Raw genomic sequence first — 21,012 nt, forward strand, 5'->3', positions numbered from 1 at the left:
CCTCAGAAGACTGCAGCTCTTCAGCCTGCACAAGAAGAAGAAGTAAACTCCCTTGGAGTGAAGGAAACACTCCCCTGCAACCGCAGGCACCTACAGCAAGCGACGACCGACTGCGTGGATCTCCCCTCATCTTGAGCTACATGGATCCTGCATCACAGGTGGTGGTCCAGAGTAGTCCTCTTGGTCCCCTCTGCCAGCTGTCCAACTTTGGTGGAGGTAAGCCTCTGCCTTCCCACACAGAACAGTACCCCCATGCTCTGCATCTCTTGCAGCTGCCAAGGCGTGTTTGCTTCTCCTCCAAGGGGTCTACAGGTGACATGTATCTCCAGCCCTCCATCCTGCAAAGCACAGCCTCTTGCAAGATTCTCCTGTGGCGTGGGATCCCTTTTTGTAGTGCTTCATGGGCTTCTTATGCGACTCCTGTGTCCCCGTCCTGTGGGACTCCTGCGGGTGCTGCCTTTGCTCCTGTGAACTCTCTGCGACAGTGAGGGTCCCCTGTGACACCCTCTCCTGGGTTGAGTCCTCCTGGGCATTGCTAGTCCCTGGCAGCACCACTTTTCCACTAACCGCGAGTTTGTCTTTGCCAAGGCATGTTGGTGGAATTCCTGCACCAACACCCATCTGCAATCTTCCTTTCAGTGTGGGGCATCATCTGCAACCATCAGTACCTCTTCTCCGGCTCCAGGGCTGCAGTGCTGACCTGTTCTTCATCACCGTCGACCAACTCCTGCAACTACAGCTGGGTGGGTAGTTGCTCCTACTCCTCCTGGACTCCACTGTGACTCCTGGACTTGGTCCTATCTCTCTCCTCTTCTTTCTTCAGGAATCCACTGCTGGTTTTCTTGCAGTCTTGTCAGGGTGTCTTCTTTTCCCTCTTTTGGGTGGTTTGGAGAAGATCCAGTGATTTATTACGGCATTACTGGTCAATGGGGGGGTACTGTGTTTCTTACCTCTGTGGTTTTCTAGTACTCCCAGCTCCCCTCTACACATTTTACTTACCTAGGTGGGGGTACCTTATTCGCATTCCATTTTTTCAGTGTATGGTTTGTGCTCCCCCTAGGGTCTCTATTGGTTATTAATATTTGCACTGTTTTCTAATCTTTTCTATGCTTATTTCTGATTGCTAGTGTATATATTTAGTATATTGCTTACCTCCTAATGGTGGGTTACCCTTCTAGTATTTTGTGGTGATTTGTCCCAAAAATAAAGTACCTTTATTTTTGTACAACCGAGTGTTTTCTTTCATGTGTGTAAGTGCTGTGTGACTACAGTGGTATTGCATGAGATTTGCATGTTTCCTAGATACACCTTAACTGCTCATCCACAGCTACCTCTAGAGAGCCTGGCTTCTAGACACTGCCTACACTTCACTAAGAGGGGCTACCTGGACTTGGTTTAAGGTAAGTACCTTACGTACCCACCACACACCAGGCCAGATTCCTACAGTCTGTTGTAGGGTGCTTGTGGCAGTTAGAGTAATGAGTACTGTGGACAAAACTGCTGAGAGGTAGATGAATAGAAGGGGTAAGGATATTGTCGATAACCTCCCGTATAGGATGGAAGCCCTCTTCCTCTGGTAGCCTGAAAGGGCAATTTTCTGAACTGAAGAGTCCCCAGTGATTTGGCTGTGTCAATGCCCGTCTTTATGGTTTGCAGGGCATCATCAACATGTCTGCTGAAAAGAGCTTCTTTGTCGAATGGTAGATCCAGTATTTTGTTCTGTACCTCCGGTGTAAAGGAAGTAGCTTTGAGCCACCATTGCCTCCTGAGTACAGCATAACCTGCAAGTTGTCTAAATGCAGTAGTTGTGATATCCATTGCACAATCTATCACCTCTGCAGATGTGCAGTCCCTTTCCTGTAAAATCTTCTTTGACCCTGCTTTAGCCTTCTCTGGTAGCTGGTCCAGATATGGAGCGATATCAGCCCACAGTCTTATCTTCCTAGAATAGCTAGAGAATTCACTGCCCTGACCATAAGCGATGGCATTGATGAGAAGCGCTTGCCAATATTATGAAGGCACCTACCATCATTGTCTGGAGGTGCTGAGATTAGAGTTGAGGGGTTTTAGATCTGCGTTGGGCCGCCTGTGTGAGCGCTGAGTCCGGCTTTGGATGCCCAGTTAGACCTGCTGGAGCATCCTCTGGAGACTAACGCACTGATTGGGAACGCAATCAAACTGATTTTAGTGTTTCTGACAGAAATCTTTTATGCTTTAGAGAAAGATGCTATTTTTAATTTATATAGCACATTGTAGATTGTTTTAATTGAATTACCAGATGCATGCAAGAGCTTTATTTAGCTCTGTTTTGCACACCCTCGTCCATGTTCAGTGTAGAAGACGCCATTTTGTTGGCAGTCTAGTCTTCTGCCCAGGTTTCCTTATCTAATAGCCCTAGGAACACGGCAGCGCAGCCGACTCCCGCAGTGACCATGCTGCCAGCATGCTGGAGGCACGCCAATGGCAAGCCCGCCCGTGCTAAGATTACACCAGGCGCCAGGACCCTTGGTCAATTCTAGCTCCAAAGTTACTCTAGAGAGTGGTTGCTGCATCTTAACAAGGATAAGCCTTTCTTATGAAACAAGTTTAATCCCTGTTATAATTAAAACAATTTGAATTGTTCTCATTTTCTGTGGTTCTGCCAGGCTGAACATAACTCTTTAGCAGCCAAGACTGCAGGTTCTTCTTACTTGCTGGCACCGGATAAGAGACATTTTAGAATAGAATGTACTTTGATAAACTCACGCTGCCTCATTAAGCACAAGATCGATTTTTTTCAACCATTTAGAAATATATTCACCTGACATAGCTTTTGTAACTGAGACATGGGCTGAGGAAAGTTCAGACCCAGACCTGGTTGATGGTCTTCCAGCTGGATATTCTATTCCAGAGGTGAACAGTATAGGTAAGCAGGGGAGGCCTGCCGGTGATTTAATCAGGACCATCTAGAAGTTGCTTATGAACAGGCCTCAGTAACTGATTGTAAAGCAATGCTATTTAGGTGTACATTTTCTAATCAGTTGTTCTACAATGGATTACTGATCTACAGGCCTCCAGGTCCGAAAGCTAATTTTTTAGTCAGTCTGGGTGACATTTTTGAATCATGTATGCAGCATGCAAATTTTACTGGTTTTAGGTGATTTTAGTTTAAGTTTGGAAGATGTTAAAATTAAAGAGTCAGAATAACTTTTGGATAGCCTAAATGGTTTCGGCCTCTCTCAGAGGGTGTCGTCTGCTACACATATAGCAGGCTATACCTGGGACAGCATCTCCCAGAATCATCCAGAACTGAAGGTGAATGGTATCTTACCTATTGTTTGGTCTGATCACAAAGCAGCGAATTTTAGCATAAAATCTGTTTCACCTGTTAATAGTAAAGAATATCCAAGGGCAACTCATAAAAATTCAAGCTTGGAATAAAATTTGAAAAACAGATCCAGTTAATCTTTTAGGCAGTGCCTAATGCCTTATTTATGAAAGATGAAAAACCAACAGCAGCTGTGTTTTCTGAACGGTTAAGGGCAGCGGTTACTAAACTTGTGCCAGCTAAAAAATTACAGAAAGAACCCCTCTACTTCCTGGTTCTCACTCCAGCTTAAGGAACTAAGGGCCACATGTATCAAGCGTTTCTGCATTCGCAAACAGTGCGAATCTAAAAATTTGTCCGTTTGCGTAAGCAATAATGCCTTTCACAATGCATGAAAGGCATTCGCTGTGCAATTTTAAGGAATCGTTAAAATAGCGAATCCTTAATATTGTGACCCCTATTTAGAGAATTGCAAATTGCGATTCTCTAAATAGGAAATCGCGAATGGAAAATTCTGATTTGCGATTTCCAAGGCACATGTATCAAGCATTTCCTAATGCGAATTGGGCATTTAGGAAATGCAATTTCCACCAAATCCAATTTGGTGGTAACCATGTGTAAATTATATTAAAAATGCATTTTTAAAATTGATATGTAGCGCACACATGCCCCTAAGGCATGTGTGTGCTTCACATGTCCGTAAAAAACTTTTTGGGGTGCAGCAGAGGGGGCCTTAGACCCCGAGCACCCTTGGATTTCCATTTCCTAATCTGCGAATTCCAAACTGGAATTTGCAATTTTGGTAATGCAAAACCATTCGCACCTACAGGCCCATAGGGTTAAATGGGGTTGCATTCTCTATTTGCGATTCGGTAATAGCATTTGCGAATTTTAAGAAATTGCTATTACCGAATTGCAAAATTTATACATACCATTTTGCATTTCTTAAATAGCGATTTCTTAAAATTCGCTATTTAAGAAATGCAATTCGTTTTTTTGATACATCTGGCCCTAAAAGAAAAATGTACAAGACAGGAGAGAGCTTGGAGAAAAAAAAACTATGGGCAGGAGGTAAAGGTTAAATATAATGAAGAGATTCATGAATATTAAAAACAGATAATCTTGGAGAAAACTAAATATTTCTCAGATAAAATCCTTCAAGCTACGAATGCTTCTAGACGACTGTCTAACTGTTCAGACGCTCAAGCCCACTTCCTAATGGAACCTTGGTCCCTTGTCAGCAGTTTTGTGATCAACTTGCAGATTTAAAAAAAATAAATAAGATATCCTTGACAATTTAAATAATAAAGGCAGGATTTCAGTTTCAGCCTCTGGACCAACAGCCGTGGTACTTGGTAAAATACTTTTGAATTTTTGTTCCTCGTTTACAGAGGCTAGAGTAGCTGAACTTATAGGGCTAACAAAATAGGGGGGCCCTGTTGATCCTTGCCCCCGAAAATATTTCACAAGCTTTTGGGGGTGATTACTCCTCTCCTTACTTTTCTCTTCAATTATATTTTAGAATCTGGTCAATTCCGTTAGAGTGGAAACAGACTTCTATTTTGCCTCTATCGAAGAAATCCTCCCTTGATCCTACAGTGGCAAAGAACTATCACTCGATTTCCTAGTTATCTTTTCCAGCAAAGATCCTCAAAAAACATATGGACATGGCTTTTTCTAAATTCTTGGAAGAAAAGGAAATCTTACATTCAGCACAATTTGACTTTAGGCCAAACCACAGTACTGACTCTGCATTGGCTGCAACTGCAGATGAGCTGAGAACTATCTTGGATAACAGAGGGAAGGCAGCAACGGTCCAGTTTAATCTATCGGCAGCCTTCGACACCATTAACCATGCAATCCTGATGGGTTGTCTAGAAGAGATTGGAATAGGAGGCCCAGCACTAAAATTGCTCAGATCTTTTCTTTCACTGAGAGAATGGTTTGTAGCTCTTGGGCAATTGGCCACCAAGACCTTAACTCTGCCGTGTGGGGTTCAGCAGGGCTCGTCTGTGAACTCTACATTTTTGTAACATTAATGTGGCACCTTTGACAAAAAATAATTCACATTTTCGGGTTTGCTCCTGTACCATATGCAGATGACACACAGATTGTAGTGCCCATCTCAGAGGATGTAGACCTTGGGTACTCCTCCCACTCCTGTATCTTCAGTAAGGAATCTGGGCATAAACTTTGACTCTCCTCTGTCTCTTAATTCACAGATTAACAAATTGAGTACTTCTAATTTTTTTTTCTGTTGAGCAAGATTGGAAAAATTCTCCCTTTTATTCCGTATGAAGTCCAGAAGTTGGTAGTTACAGCCTTGGTGTTATCAAGGCTGGACTACAGTAAAGCATTATATCTAGGCAACATCCTCTGAAAAAAACTTCAATGTTTACAGAATGCAGCAGTTCGTCTTTTAAAGAAAATTCCCAAATTCCAGTGCCTGACACATTGCAAGAGTTACATCGGCTACCAGTGGAGAAAAGCCTTGTGCCTGACACATAAAACTCTCTAAGAAGACGGTCTGGCATACCTGAAGAGAAAACTGATTTGTATAGTCCTGCTTGAACCATACGCTCAACCTACTCAAAGACTGTTAAAATTGGTAAATTCAGGAGATAGTCTTGGGGCAGTAGGAGTTTTGTGTATTTTACTGCACTTTCTGGAATAACCTACCTGAACATTTAAGAGGTCAATCTAATCTATGCAGTTTTAGGAAGCATTTGAAAACCTGGTTCTTTTCCAGCTCAAAGTAGGTACACTTGACTGCAAGATATATTCGTTTTTTTAATTTTCAGTAAGTTAGTTATCAGTGCCAAGACACCATTGGCATGCACATGCTTTACAAGCAAATCAATTTCAATTTCAATATTTTTTATCCAAACACGGGAGAACCGCAGTCACTGTAGCTTGATTTCCCATTACTTTTAAGCCCTCTTCCCAAATGTAGTTGACAATAGGCATAGCTGTCACACTTTTTCAAAATGGTTCCTTAGAATTATACAGAAAGCAGTCAGTCTGCTTAGTAGGGATGGGAAGCTCGAACTTTCTGCTGCCCTTTCTAGCAGATTATGAAATATCCCAATGTCTTCAGGTGGGGAATCCACTGGAGTTGGTGACGGAGATGATGGTATATGTATAAGATAATTACCCCATTCAGTGTGGGTGTCGCTGAACTTACCCTCTTCCATCTCATCGTCAGAGATTGCTGGGTACTGGAGAATAGCTGTTTGAGGAGTGTGTCTTGCTGACGTAGGCAATGATAATAGTCTTTGTTTTGGAGTGGAAGGCTGTAGAGTAAGACATTTTGCCAGTGGGAAAGCCTGTGGCGCAGTAGATGCAATAGATGGAAAACATCTTCTATAATTTGTAAGCATGAATTGTAAGTCAAAAACTAGAGAGCTAAGTAGACCCACCATTTCTTCCTGGTATGACTGGTGGTATTGTTCCTAAAGAGCTAAATAACCTTGCTCTTCATATTCACCTTCACTGTACTCCTCCTTCTGGCACTTTACATGCAGGCCAGTTGGATTGCGCGCAACCCCAAAAGATCCTTCATCCTCCAGGTCTTCCTCATCCAAAAGATGGGCTGGTACTGTGGAGGCACCTTGCTTGGAGAGGTATGTGCAGGAGTTAAATATCTGCTTCTTTCCTGTCTTTGAGTTTTTTCTCTTGACAACTGAGTCGTCAACGAGGTTGTGAGGATTGGCGTCAAGAAAACTGTGATGTTGCCACCAACAAGGGAATGGAAGTCATCGGAGGAACCCTCATCACAACGATCTAGGTGTAGTAGTAGGATGTCAATCTCAAGAAGGACGTAGAGATAATGCTTGTTGTGGCTGTTGTTGATGCTGCCATGTATGTCTTTGTCGTTGATGGTGCCAACGACAAGATTTTTGGTGGCGGCGGGAGGCTTGTTGAAGATCTGTGAGAAGATGGAACAGAAGAAGGCTTCTGAATGAATTACAAACCTGAGGAGGTGGTGAAGGTGGTTCAGATGTAGGGCTTTTTAAGTTTTTCTGAGGAGATAGATGGTCCTTTTTTCTTCTTATGTTTGGAAGAAACTTCACTTTCTTGAGGAGATTTGGAAGGACTGCGCCCTTTGTTAGACCCAGGAGTGGTCTTTTTGAGGCTTTTTTTGGCTGCTTAAGAGAGGAGTGAGGAAGGGGTGATCTCTCTTTTTTTTTGCAATCTTTTTTAGGATGACAAGGAGTCCTCATTATCAGAATCAGACGTCGTCTCTTTTCTAGTTTTGAGCTTCTGGAGCCATATGAGTAGCCTTCTTTCTCTGTCTTTTAATGTCTTTGTAGAAAATGTATGACATACTTTACAATCTTTGGCCTTATGTTCTGGGTGAAGGCAGTGGATGCAGTCCTGATGAAGATCCTCAGACTGAAGCCTCTTCTTACCACAGGCCTGTGGCGCAGTAGATGGAAAACACCTTATATAATCTGTAAACATGAATTGTAAGTCAAAAACTAGAGAGCTAAGTAGACACACCATTTCTTCCTGGTACGACTGGTGGTATTGTTCCTAAAGGGCGAAAAAATCTTGCTCTTTGTATTCACCTTCACTGTACTCCTCCTCTTCCTCCTGACACTTTACATGCAGATCGGATGGGCTGCGCGCAACCCCAACAGGAACTTCATCTTCCAGGCCTTCCTCATTTAAAAGATGGGCTGGTACCAGTGGAGACACCTTGCTTGGAGAGATATGCGCAGGAGTTAAATATCTGCTTTTTTTCTGTCTTTGAGTTTTTTCTCTCATCAACAGAGTCGTTAACAAGGTTGTGAGGATTGATGTCATGAAAACTGTGTTTTCTGTCGACAGAGGGGTTGTCGTCGCCAACAAGGGAATGGGAGTTGTCAGAAGAACCGTTGTCATGACGATCTAGGTGTAGTAGTTGTGGACTAGGATGTCAACATCAAGAAGGACGAAGTGGTGGGCAGCGTAGAGACATTGCTTGTTGTGGCCATTGTTGACGCTGCCATGTATGTTTTCGTCGTTGATGGTGCTAATGACAAGGTTTTCGTCGCTAGCGGGACGCTCATTGATGATCTGTGAAAAGATGGAACATAAGAAGGCTTTTGAATGAATTACAAACCTGAGAAGGTGGTGAAGGTGGTTCAGACATAGGACTTTTTACGTTTTTTTCTGAGGACATAGATGGTCCCTTTTGGAAGAAACCTCACTTTCTTGAGGAGATTTGGAAGGACTGCGCCCTATGTAAGACCCAGGAGTGGTCTTTTTGAGGCTTTCTTTGGCTGGTTAAGAGAGGATGAGAATAGGGTAATCTCTCTTTTTTTGCGATCTTTTTGAGGATGACGAGGAGTCCTCACTATCTGAATCAGACACTGGTTCTTTCCTAGTTTTGAGCTTCTGGATCCATACTAGTTGCCTTCCTTCTCTGTCTTTTAGTGTCTTTGTACAAAAGGTACAACATACCTTACAATCTTTGGCCTTATGTTCTGGAAGAAGGCAGTAGATGCAGTCCTGATGAAGATCCTTGGAGGGAAGCCTCTTCTTACCACAGGTACTGCAGGCCCTGAATAGACTCTTATCCTTATCTGACATGATGAAATCAGATTTGCAGTACAAATGCACTAAGGGACCAAAATAAATGCTTCAAAAACAAAGAAATGTGAAATTCTTTTGAAATATATCAAAATAGGTAGAACTGAACAGAGCTCAGTGAAACTCTATAGCATGACGTGCGGTTGAAAATCTTAGGGACTTGAGCTTCTCACAGGAGTGTTCTAGAGGGCAAAGCAGCCTGATTGGCTGGAACCTAAGTTTGGTCTCTTTTTTAATTTGACTCTGATATGTTACAACATTGAAGGGCCTACGGCCTACATTCTATATGTTTAACATTGCATTGCTGTTATAGGGTACGGGGGGACTCCCATCTCAATTATGGGAATGACTCAAGCATGTGAATCTATGAAAGTTCCAATACTGGAGTAACACTGACCACTGGTGTATGAAACTAGGGCCCAGAAGAGGGAGCGGCCCTATTCCTATAAATCAGTTTTCAGAGTAGGGAGGATGGGGGGGTGAGTCGGTAAAAAATCTGTGGCTAGAGTCTTTATCAGATAAGGCGTTACAGAAGGTAAGCAACTTGCTCTTCTAATAGAGACTTCTAGCTGCAGATTCCGTATCTTAGAATAGATAACAAAGCAATACCTCTCCGGAGGTGGGTCTGCAAACATGATTCTACCAAGAAGTCCTGCAGGACTGAATGGCTAAAATGCCAGCTCTGACCTGATCGTCTAAACAGTAGTGCTTGGTGAATGTGTGCAGCTAGGCCCATGCTCCTGCCTGGCAGGTGTCCAGGACAGAAACTCTGCGTGCTAATGCAGTGGTTGCAGCCTTTGCTCTGGTGGAATGAGCACGCAAACCCTCCCACGGCTAACCTTTCTTGCCTCCGACATATCCCATGAAGAGTTGACTGTCCACCTGTAAAGGTTTTGTATTGTAAAGGTGGAATGACAATACTCTTTTTGGGTCCAGCTGGTGAAGCCTCTCCTCTTCCTTACAGGGATGAGGCAGAGCATAAAAAAGCAGGCAAGTTGATGGATTGGCAAACATGGAAGGGGGCTACCACTTTTGTCAAGAAGGATGCTCGGATCCAAAGGACTAGTTTGTCTGGGAGGAGGTAGACGTATGGAGGTGGAGATGATAATGCCTGTAGTTCACCGGCCCTACGGGCAGATATAGTTGCCACCAGAAAGGCCGTCTTGATGGTGAAATGCCTAAGAAGGTAGGTATGAAGTGACTTAAACAGAGACACATTAGGAAAGTAAGAACCAAGTTAAGGTTCCACTGAGGCATAACAAAGGGAGCTGGAGGAAATAAGTGTTGCAAACCTTTAAGGAACCTATTTACAATACGGGACTTGAAGAGAGAAGGTTAATCTGGCAGCCACAGGAAAGAGGAAATGGCAGATAAATAACCCTTTAATGTCCCCAAGACAGAGCACTGCAGGGCCCGGGTAAGGATAAACAGAAGATCTTGGGAAAGGGATGAAAATAAAGGGTCAACCTGTTTGGCTCTACACCATGTCACAAACATGTTCCAACAGCCGGGCGTATACCGTCCTAGTGGAGGGATGCGGTGCTGCCAAGATAACATGGCAAAATTTGGGTGGAAGGTTGAAAACTGTCAACTGTTGGTTCTTAATCTCCAGACATGAAGGCTGACCGTTAACAGGTTTGGGTGGAAAACCCTCCCCTGCTGCTGCGATAGAAGATACGTCTGAGGGAGCATCTTGACCAAAGGACATGGAGGACATGGTTGATGTGGAGTCTGGATCCCGCCTGAGACCAGAGACCTCTAATCTCCGCCACTCCCAGATGGCCGCCCCAGCGTGACACATCTGTCACTACTGTCAGATCTGGTTGGGGAAGGGAGCGGGGTCTGCGGTTGACCCAATCATGGTTTGTTAATCACCACTGCAGATCTTTCACAGTGACCTTCAAGATCTGGACCTTGTTGGAGAGATTCCCCATATGCTGCGCCCACTGGAACTTCAGGTCCCACTGCAGAGACCGCATATGCCAGCACGTCATAAGCAGGATGCAGGAGGCCATGAAACCCAGCAGCATAAGAGTAAGTCTCACCGAAATCCAGAAAAGAGGATGAAATGTCAGTATAATAGCCTGAATATCCTGGACTTGTGGTTCGGGAGGATAAGCCCAAAACTGCACTGTGTCCAACACAGCTCCCACAAAAGGGTGCTTCTGGGAAAGAGTCAGGCGTGTCTTCAGCACATTTGTAGTGAACCCCAGCGAATACAGAAGGTTCTCCAAGGTCTGGAGGCAGGAGACAACCACATGGGGGAGCCTGCCTTCCACAGCCAGATGTTGAGATAAGGGAAGACTGGGGCCCCTGATCTCCGCAGCTGACCTACAAGCACCACCATGACCTTGGTGAGCATCTGAGGATGCTGGTAACGCCAAAGGTGAGAACAGATAACTGAAAGTGCTCTTGGCATACTGTGAACAACAGGTAAAGCCTATGAGCAGGCAGGACGAGGATGTGGAAGTATGCATCCTGCAAGTCCAACACTATTGTTCAGTCTCCCACGATCATGGCAGACAGGACTTGAGCGAGTGTGAACATTCTGGATTTCCCCTTTTTTAGGGAAGGTATTGAGAAGGTGCAGGTCTAGGATAGGACTAAGGCCTCCATCCTTCTTGAACACCAGAAAGCAGTGGGAATAGCAACAATGACCTACTTCTCATGCCAGCACCCTCTCTGAAAGAGTCACCACTTCCTGGCAGAGCAAGGAAATGCAGCTCTCCATCAGCCTGTCTCAAGTAGGTAGCATGGGTGCAAGGGTAGTCTTGAAGAGGAAGAAGCAGCCCCTTCAGACAATCTGGAGTACCCAGAGGTCGGAAGTGATCAACCTCCATTGGTGCAGGTGATGGTGTATCCTGCTGCCCACTAGAGGCCCACGATGGTCAAAAGGCAAACTAAAAAGGCTTGAAGGCTGCGGCTGTCGGAGGGGTGGTTGACTGGCTTGATTTCTGGCTACCTCACCCTCAAGGTCTGTGTGTACCACGTCCTCAGCCACACAGGGGCTAGGAAGCTTGCACCTTGTGGTGGCTGGGTAAGTAGAGGTGCAGCTGGAGATGGACTGGGCTTGGCGAGGCACCATGGAAATGACCAATAACCTGGCCATAGCTTTGCTGTCCTTAAAGTACTCCAGCTCTGTGTCCGTCTTGTCTCGACGAGCGACATCAAAGGGTATGTCCATTAGCAAGGCCTGAACATTCCCCAAAAAGCCAGTGGTTCTCTACAAGGCGCGGGCTGAAGGACCACTGATGATGAAACAGCTCAGCCCAGGGACAAGGTTGTCTCCAGCCAACAGTGTATGGCCAACTTAGTTCTGTCTCTGACGTCAGCAATAGCTTGGTAGAATATGGCTCTGGCCTTCTCCGAGTCCCTGAGTGAATGGGAGTAGCGGACCAAAAGGCACACTGTGTTCACTTACAAAACTGCCAGGCTGGTGGAAGAGAACATCTTCTTTCCTAAGGTATCCAGCCTCTTGGAGTCCCCATCTTGTGGAGGGGTAGGGTAATAGGGAATGTATGAGAATTTATTTTGGAGGTGGAGGCTTGGACCACCAAGCCTTTCATGAGGTGATGAGTGAAGAAGTTGGAGTTCCCTGGGATGGGGTAATGGTGGGGAGGGGGGCCACTGTCCTATTCACAGGAGGCCAGGTGGCTGACTTGGACCAGACACCGATTAAGACGTTGCATTAAATGGCAGCAGTGGTTCTGTGGGGACAAGCTCGGCTTGGAGGACCTCTGTCAAGACGTTTGTCCGGTCTGCCACTGAGGGCAGCGAAAAGTCAAGGACCTCGGCTGCCCACCACTGCGAAAGAGGAAGCCTCCTCCATAGCCACAGTAGGAGGAGAAACCAAGCCAGTAATTGTGGAGGTGTCCAGTCCACTGGCATCCACTAAATCCTCACACTAGTTGTCCTCAGAGATTCCTGGGGCTGGTATTCATCAGGGTCCAGTGGCCCCTCCCAGTCCTCCCCAAGTCCTAGTCCACAGGAATAGGGAGCAGGCTCTGACCTGGACGGAATGCTCAAGTTAAGGATAAGTCTTACCTCTGACTGTTGTTATAACACTTTGTACCCTGCAGTCTCCTAGGTCCGACAACATCCATGACTATGGTGGGGGACCACACCTGTAGTTACACTTTCTTTAAGGAGATAGTCATGCCTTGTCACCTACTCCTGGGTCACCATGGTACTGCAGCGTACCATGGTGTCCCAGGAGTAGGTGACGAGGACTGAAGCATGCAGTGTAGATGACAGGGTATTTTTTTGTTCTACACCCTGACGAAGGCCCAGGACCCTTTTTCCGAACTAAGACTTCTCAGGGAAGGTATCCTATAAGAAGCTGAAACATGTTGGCATAAGACATTGTCAAAGTGTGTTGGGCACTTGTATCTCAACAACATCCATCATGACAGGAGAACTCTTTCTTGTTCTTGCCCTACCCTGTGCACCCTGTTAATAAGAGATATTTCCTGGGATTAAACAGATGTTGCTTTATTTTAGAGTAGCTAGGGACCCCTGTGTTGACCAGAACAACTCTATTTTGAGCTCCCTTTTCCCCTTGGGCTTTAGGATGAGACCATCGGATTGACACTATCCTATTACGGTGGGGTGGACTGGCTGATGATGAAACATGCCACAACTAAGTGGGTGAGGCCTTCCTGTCCATAAACACCTTGTTGCTTGGTAGGATTCGTGTTTCGGGTTTTTGTATCCATGATTCAGGCAATTCCAGAGGAAAGGTGATTCGCGCCTGACTGCCCTACTTTTCTGTGAGTTAAGTGTAATGAGTGGAGGCTGTAGTGTAGGCATTGTGCCCCTTTATGCCATTCGCTCTCCTTTGAGCTCTTTGACTTTTGCTTTACTTCTGCACTTTCCCTCCACTCTCTCGCTTGCTCTCCCCCCCATTCTCTCTCTCTCTCCCGCCGCTGCTGCCCCACGGGCCTCCCCCCTCCTCTCTCTCGCGCTGCACTCCTGCTGCTGCTGCCCCTGCGGCCTGCCCCCTTTTTTCGCGCCATTTTCACCCCAGCTCCCGCCTCCCGGCTGTCCTCTCCACCCCCTCCTTACCTACTTAGGCTGTGTGGCCGCGCTCAGCGGGTGCACCGCAGACGCACCAAAGGCAAGCCCGTCTGCGCCCATCCGTGCCTGGACCATGCCCAGCGCCAGAACCCCTGGCTCTCGCACACCCCCCAACCGCTGCTACACCTGTCTTTGTTACAACGCCACCACCCTCCACGCCCTCAACACCGGCCACTCACCCGCCTGCCACCAAGCCACCCTGCAGCTCACCCGTGGACCCTTCTCCTGCCAGAACTGCACCTTCACCAGCCTCCACACCAACGACCCACCCACCAAGGCAGGACGCAACCATCTCAGATGCATCCTACTCAACACCCGCTCCGTCCAAAAACACGCCGTCGAACTTTGGAATCTACTCGACTCAGCTTCCCAGACGTCACCTTCCTTACCGAGACCTGGATGAACCCCTCTTCAGCGCCTGACATTGCCATAGCCATCCCGGACGGCTACAAGATCACCCGCAGGGACCGCTCCAAAAAAACAGGAGGAGGCATCGCCATCATCCACAAGGATCACGACCAGCACCGAAGACACCCTCAGCACCGCCGAACACCTGCACTTCCAGATCCACACTGACCCAAACACCACCCTCTGAGGGACCCTCGTTTACAGACCCCCTGTCCCCAGACAGCAGTTCAGCGACTCCATCACCGACGTCATCAGCACGCACGCTCTTGCATCCAAAGACTACATACTCCTTCGGGACTTGAACTTTCACCTCGAGAACACCAACGATAACAACTCTACCACCATGCTCGACAACCTCTCCAACCTAAGCCTCAAACAGCTCATCACAACACCCACTCACTCCGCAGGACACACACTTGACCCTGTTTTCTCTGCCACCAAACACGTCTCCTTCAGCCACACCACCGAACTCCACAGGACCGACCACCGCTGCATCCACTTCTCCTTTGAGAAACCCTCAACACACCATCACCCACAACGGATTCCCGACCGCAGATGGAACAAGGTCACTGAAGATCAACTGATCACTACCCTCTCCCGGAACCCACCTATCAACACCACTGACACAGCACCCCGCAACCTCAGGCAATGGATTGACGACTGTGCCAGCACTCTTGCCCCAATCAAAAATCCTTCCAACAGACACACCCACAAAAAGGCCTTATGGTTCACCGCTGACCTCCAAGAATCTAAGCAAACATTCCGAAAACTCGGAAAGAAGTGGCCCCAAGATCAGACACTGAACAACCACACAGCCTTCAAAAATGCCATCTACAGACACCACCAACTCATCCAAACCGCCAAGAGACCCGCCTTCAAAAATGCATCAACAACGCACACAGCCACAAAGAGCTCTTCAACATCGTGAAGGAGCTCTCCAACCCCAGCTGAAACATCAATGACATCCCGCCATCACAAGACCTCTGCGACTCCCTAGCCACCTTCTTCCAGCGGAAGATCGCAGACATCCATGACAGCTTCAGCACACAGGCCCCTGTCAACCACTGACACCACAGATGCACCACCCACCAGCCTCCTGCTCTCCTGGACCCACGTCAACGACAACTACACCATCAAAATCATGAACACCATCCACTCCGGCTCAACATCTGACCTCTGCCCTCACCATATCTTCAACAAAGCAAGCTTCATCATCGCACCCCAACTCCGGAGGATCATCAACAGCTCCTTCGAGTCCACTACCTTCCTGGAGAGCTGGAAACACACGCCAAAATCAACGCCCTCCTCAAGAAACCTAAGGCGGACCCAAAGGACCTAAAGAACTTCTTGCCCATCTCCCTGCTCCCCTTCCTGGCAAAAGTCATAGAGAAAACTGTCAACAAACAACTGACCCGTTTCCTCGAGGAGAACAGCACTCTGGACCCATCCCAATCTGGATTCCGCAGCAACAACAGCACCGAAACTGCCCTCATCGCCATCACCAACGACATCAAAACCATACTGGACAACGGCGAAACCCCTGCCCTCATTCTCCTGGACCTCTCAGCCGCATTCAACACCATCTGCCACCACACCCTACGCGCACGCCTCAGCGACGCAGGAATCTGTGACAGAGCCCTGGACTGGATCACCTCTTTTCTCACCGGCAGAACTTAGAGAGTCTGGCTCCCTCCATTCCGCTCTGAAGCCATCAAAATCATCTGCGGCGTACCCCAGGTTTTGTCCCTCAGCCTGACCCTCTTCACCGTCTACATGGCTCCGCTCGCTAACATCGCCCGATCTCACAACCTCAACACCATCTCATACGCCGATGACAACCAGCTGATCCTCTCCCTCACTAAGGACACTACCAAGACCAACCTCCACAAAGGAATAAAGGCCATCGCCGAATGGATGAAGAACAGCTGGCATAAACTAATTTCGACAAGACTGAGGTTCTCATCTTCGGCACCACCCCCTTTGCATGGGATGACTCCTGGTGGCCTGCCACACTGGGAACCGCACCGACACCCACCGGCCATGCACGGAACCTGGGATTCATCCTGGACTCTTCACTATCTATGACCCAGCAAGTCAACATAACCTCCTCCTCCTGCTTCAACACCCTCCGCATGCCTCGGAAGATCTACAAATGTATCCTCACTGAACCCAGAAGAACAGTGACCCAAGCCCTCGTAAGCAGCAAACTGGACTACGGAAGTGCCATCTACGCAGGAACTATGGCCAAACACCAGAAAAGACTGCAACGCATCCAGAACGCCTCCGCACACCTCATCCTGGACATCCCTCGCCACTGCCACATCACAGCCCACCTGAGAGACAGCATTGGCTCCCTGTCAACAGGAAAATCACCTTCAAACTCCTTGCCCATGCTCACAAGGCACTGCACAACACCGGACCAGAATACCTCAACAAACGGCTCTCCTTCTACACCCCGACCTGACAGCTTCGCTCCACTGACCTTGCCCTCGCCACCGTCCCACGCATCCGCAGGACAACCACCGGCGGCAGATCATTCTTGCACCTCGCCGGCAAGACGTGGAACACTCTTCCCACCCACCTGTGTCAGACCAAGGACCTCCTTACCTTCAGGAGACATCTTACGACTTGGCTGTTCGAGCAGTAGCAGCACCCCCCTTCAGCGCCTTGAGACCCTCACGAGTGAGTAGTGCGCTTTACAAATTCCCTGATTGACTGATTAGTAGGGAATTTATAATAAATTATTTAGGAAAGTGAACAGGTAAATAGAGACCAGACTAAAGTAATATTTAAGATACAAAATTAACCATTTCAGTTAATAATGTTTATTTTAATTCTCAATCCATACTGCCATGCATTCTTCTTAATGGTGCCTGATTGGTTTACCTCCTCCGACATGAAATGTCCCTTCTCCACCAGGGTATTTCCCACCAGCTGCATTTCCTTGAGCTTCAGCCACTGTTTGTGAATTTCTCTCTTGTACTCTTCATGACGCTTGATAAGGAGCTCAGCACCAATTATATCATTTGCCAGCTCCTCAGACATAAGGACAGCAAGCATCTCCTTTGCCCAAACCCTGCCAAGAAGTAGTTAAAAGCGTTAGTATGGATAGGCAATTGTATATATGAAAATACTTTCAAACTTGTTTACACACTGTTAATCACAGAACGTACCATCAACAGACCTATTATTAATAAATTATTTATTTATGTAGGTTTACAACTGTATAAGCCAGACCTCTACAGCAGGGGTTCTTATCCTAGGTTCGCAAAGCCTTCAAAGGGGGACTGCAACTGTTTGATATTTAATAATGTTAGTGAGTTAATAAAGTGCCAATACCTAAAAAAATCAAAAATTAAAATGTAAAATGCTATGTAAATGTCAAGGAAAAGTTGGTATCTTTATCTTAAATCATGGTAGCAGCACAAGAACAACAAATAGAAGCAATGTTTTTTTACCTGTAATCCTAGTTCTGTCCCAGGGGAATCTGTATTGAGATCATAAGCACTGAATTGCTCCACCCACATGTAGGAATCCCAGAGTAGTTCCTTCAAAGTCACATCTACTTTGCCTTACTTCAGAAAGGCCAGAAAACATTTGTAACAGACATTTTCACGTGTTAAATTTTTGCAGCCTTAAAAACAGGCTATATAACCAATGTTTACAGAATGACTTTACAATTTAGAAGGAAAAAAGGGTCATACCCTTAAAAATCACTTAAAGAAAAGTGATCTTTTAAAAATACCTTTCACAAACTCATTTTACTTTTTAAAGTATTTCTAAGCAATAATAATACATAGCTATGAAGCCTGTATAGGCTGCTGCATTGAAACAATGTAATTAGGACACTGCGCCTTTAAGGGCCTTCTGACCTCCAGTGCCCCACCATGCCTCTAGATGACAGTTTACTTAGTGCTTTTTGCCGAGCGAATCAGTAGTATAGTGGTATACATGTATTATCTCCTCCGTCGGGGAGGAGGGACATTTACTTATGATTTCAATGAAAATTACCTTGAGAGAGAAAATACATTTCTTATCTGTAACTGCAAGTATCCAGTCATTCCTCGAAGTGGGAGTCCCACAGTATCATAATAAAGCAGTATGCAAGAGCTATAATAGGCTATAATGACAGTAGGCCATCATTTTAACAGCCTATGTCTTTTTAAAAAAAGGACCAAACCTGAACTATGACCAGTCAGGTGCCAGTACCATCTAGAGTACTAACTAGAGAGGCTGATTTCCTCAGATTTTCAAGCACAAGTAAAAACCACATCCTTAATTATAAGAGAAGCCTCTCAGGGGAGGAGGGTGGGTTGCATGTGAATCTGTGAAAGGTACCAATACTGGATAACTGCAGTTACAGGTAAGTAACTTATTTTCTTATTTAGTATTGGATCTTTCATAGATTCCCATGCTTGAATCAGAATAGCAAGCAGTATTGTAGACAACTGAAGTACCCTTAGAGGATGGTGGGTAAAAGCAAAACATTTTCATAATAGCCAAAAAAACATACCTATTGTTAGACCTTGCATCCAGTTTTTTTCCTCTGCTTCCTGTATTTTTGACTGTATGCTGGACTTCGTTTTGGCAGTTTTTTGGTACTCTGGGCACTTTACCACTGCTGACCAGCGCGCAAGTGCTCCCTGTGTAAATTGTGTTTATGAATGGTTATCCCTGATTGGCATATTTGTTTTACTAGTAAGTCCCTATTAAAGTGCACTAGGTGTGTCCAGGGCCTGTAAATCAAATGCTGCTAGTGTGCCTGCCGAACTTATTGTGCCACCCATACGAGTAGCCCTTTAAACATGCCTCAGACCTGCCACTGCAGTGTCTGTGTGTGCAGTTTTGCACTGACAATCCGACTTGGCACTTGCCAGACCCAAACCTTTCCTTTTACTACATATGTCACCCCTAAGGTAGGCCCTACGTAGCCCCCTGGGCAGAGCCCAATATATTTAAAACGTAGGACAAATACTGGTGTGTTTTATATGTCCTGATAGAGAAATACTGACAAATTTGGTTTTCACTATTGTAAAGCCTATCTCTTCCATAGGTTAACATGGGGACTGCCTTTAAATATCTTTTAGGTTCAGTTTCCCATTGAGAGCAGATAGAGACTCGGAGTTTGGGGTCTCTGAACTCACAATTTAAAAATACATCTTTTGGTAGAGTTGGTTTTATATTGTCTGTTTGAAAATGTCACTTTTAGAAAGTGTGCTTTTTCTTGCTTAACCATTCTGTGCCTCTGCCTGCCTGTGAGATCCGCATCTGGGTCAGACTGACAGTTGGGCGGTTTGTGAAGTCCCTCTAGACCAGTGGTCTCCAAACTCTTTAATGCCGCGCACCCCCCAATTGAAAAATAAAAATCACTGGGCCCCCTTTCAGAGTTCTTCACAAGTATTTAATAAGGATGGAAATGTTTAAATATGTCTAGACCTATTTAAACATTGCAGTTAAGTAGGGTTACCTTTTTAAAAATGCAATAACATGCTTCTGCTGAAATCAATGGCCTGTTATCTGTATAATGCTTCTTTTCGCCAGAGTCTGGCGCCCCCCCTGGGATCACTTGAGGCCCCCCAAGGGGGGGCCACCCCCCAGTTTGAAGACCTCTGCTCTAGACGGTGACACAAAGGGAGCTTAGGTGTGTCCTGCAAATCCTGATGAGTCTTCCTGGGCTAGAGTGGGGAGGTAGGAGCCGACACCTGCACCTGAAAGGGCTTTGCCTGTCCTCACACAATGCACCCCCTGGAGTGTGTCTAAAGCCAGGTCTGGGCAAAGCAGAATCTTGTTATCGGAAAGTACCCTCTTTCATGGCATGGTTACCCCCATTTTCTGCCTGTTGTCAGTGTGTTTGCCTGTGTTCACTGGGATCCTGCTAACCAGGACCCAAGTGATTATGCTCTCTCTCTTCCAACTTATTACTGTTTTCACCCCACATTTGGCATACTGGTGCCCTCATGGGCTGCAGCATGTATTATGCCATCCATGGGGAGCCAATGCAAAGTGTATCTGCATGCCTACCATTGTAGTGAAAGGGTGCACGCACCTTTTTTTACTACAGCTCACTGCACCAGGTCACTGTAAGTCACCCCTATGGCAGGACCCCCTAGTCCAGAAGGCAGGGTGCAAGTACTTGTGTGTGAGAGCACCCCTGCACTAGCAGAGGTGCCCTCACGAACTCCAGTTCCATTTTCCTGGACGCCATTTTATGTGTGTACTGGACATTGGTCACCACAATATGTCCAGCTACATATTGGTAACTCCGAACCTAGGCATGTTTGGTATCAAACATGTTGGAAATGGAGCCTCTAGTTGGCAGAAGTATACACCCCTGTCAAAGTAGGGACCACAATCCTAGTCAGGATAAGTCACACACAATCCAAACTATCCTGTGCCCACTGAGCACTGTCCAACGCTATTGTTCACTCTCCCACGTCCAGGGCAGACAGAACTTGAGCGAGCATTTTGGATTTCCCCTTTTTTAGGGAAGATATTGAGAGGGTGCAGGTCTAGGATAGGACTAAGGCCTCCATCCTTCTTGGACACCAGCAGTCAGGCTTATCTTAGAAGGCAATGTGTGAAGTATTTCTTCAATAAATCATACAGTAATACAGTAAAAACGCCACAAAAGTACACCACACAGG

The 21,012-nt window shown here is 46.2% G+C and overlaps 1 protein-coding gene across 1 annotated transcript in view; it reads right to left on the bottom strand.

The window, feature by feature from the left end:
* The window catches only part of SPTBN5 (spectrin beta, non-erythrocytic 5), a 1,780,873-nt gene that overhangs the window by 88,165 nt on the left and 1,671,696 nt on the right, over positions 1-21,012 (bottom strand). Inside the window, exon 61 of the mRNA XM_069208774.1 lies at positions 17,255-17,444. Within this exon, the coding sequence (XP_069064875.1) occupies positions 17,255-17,444 (190 nt within the window). The remainder of the gene's footprint in view (positions 1-17,254; positions 17,445-21,012) is intronic.

The sequence above is a fragment of the Pleurodeles waltl genome, chromosome 9 (genome assembly GCF_031143425.1).
Source record: "Pleurodeles waltl isolate 20211129_DDA chromosome 9, aPleWal1.hap1.20221129, whole genome shotgun sequence".
Classification (NCBI taxonomy): Eukaryota; Metazoa; Chordata; class Amphibia; order Caudata; family Salamandridae; genus Pleurodeles; species Pleurodeles waltl.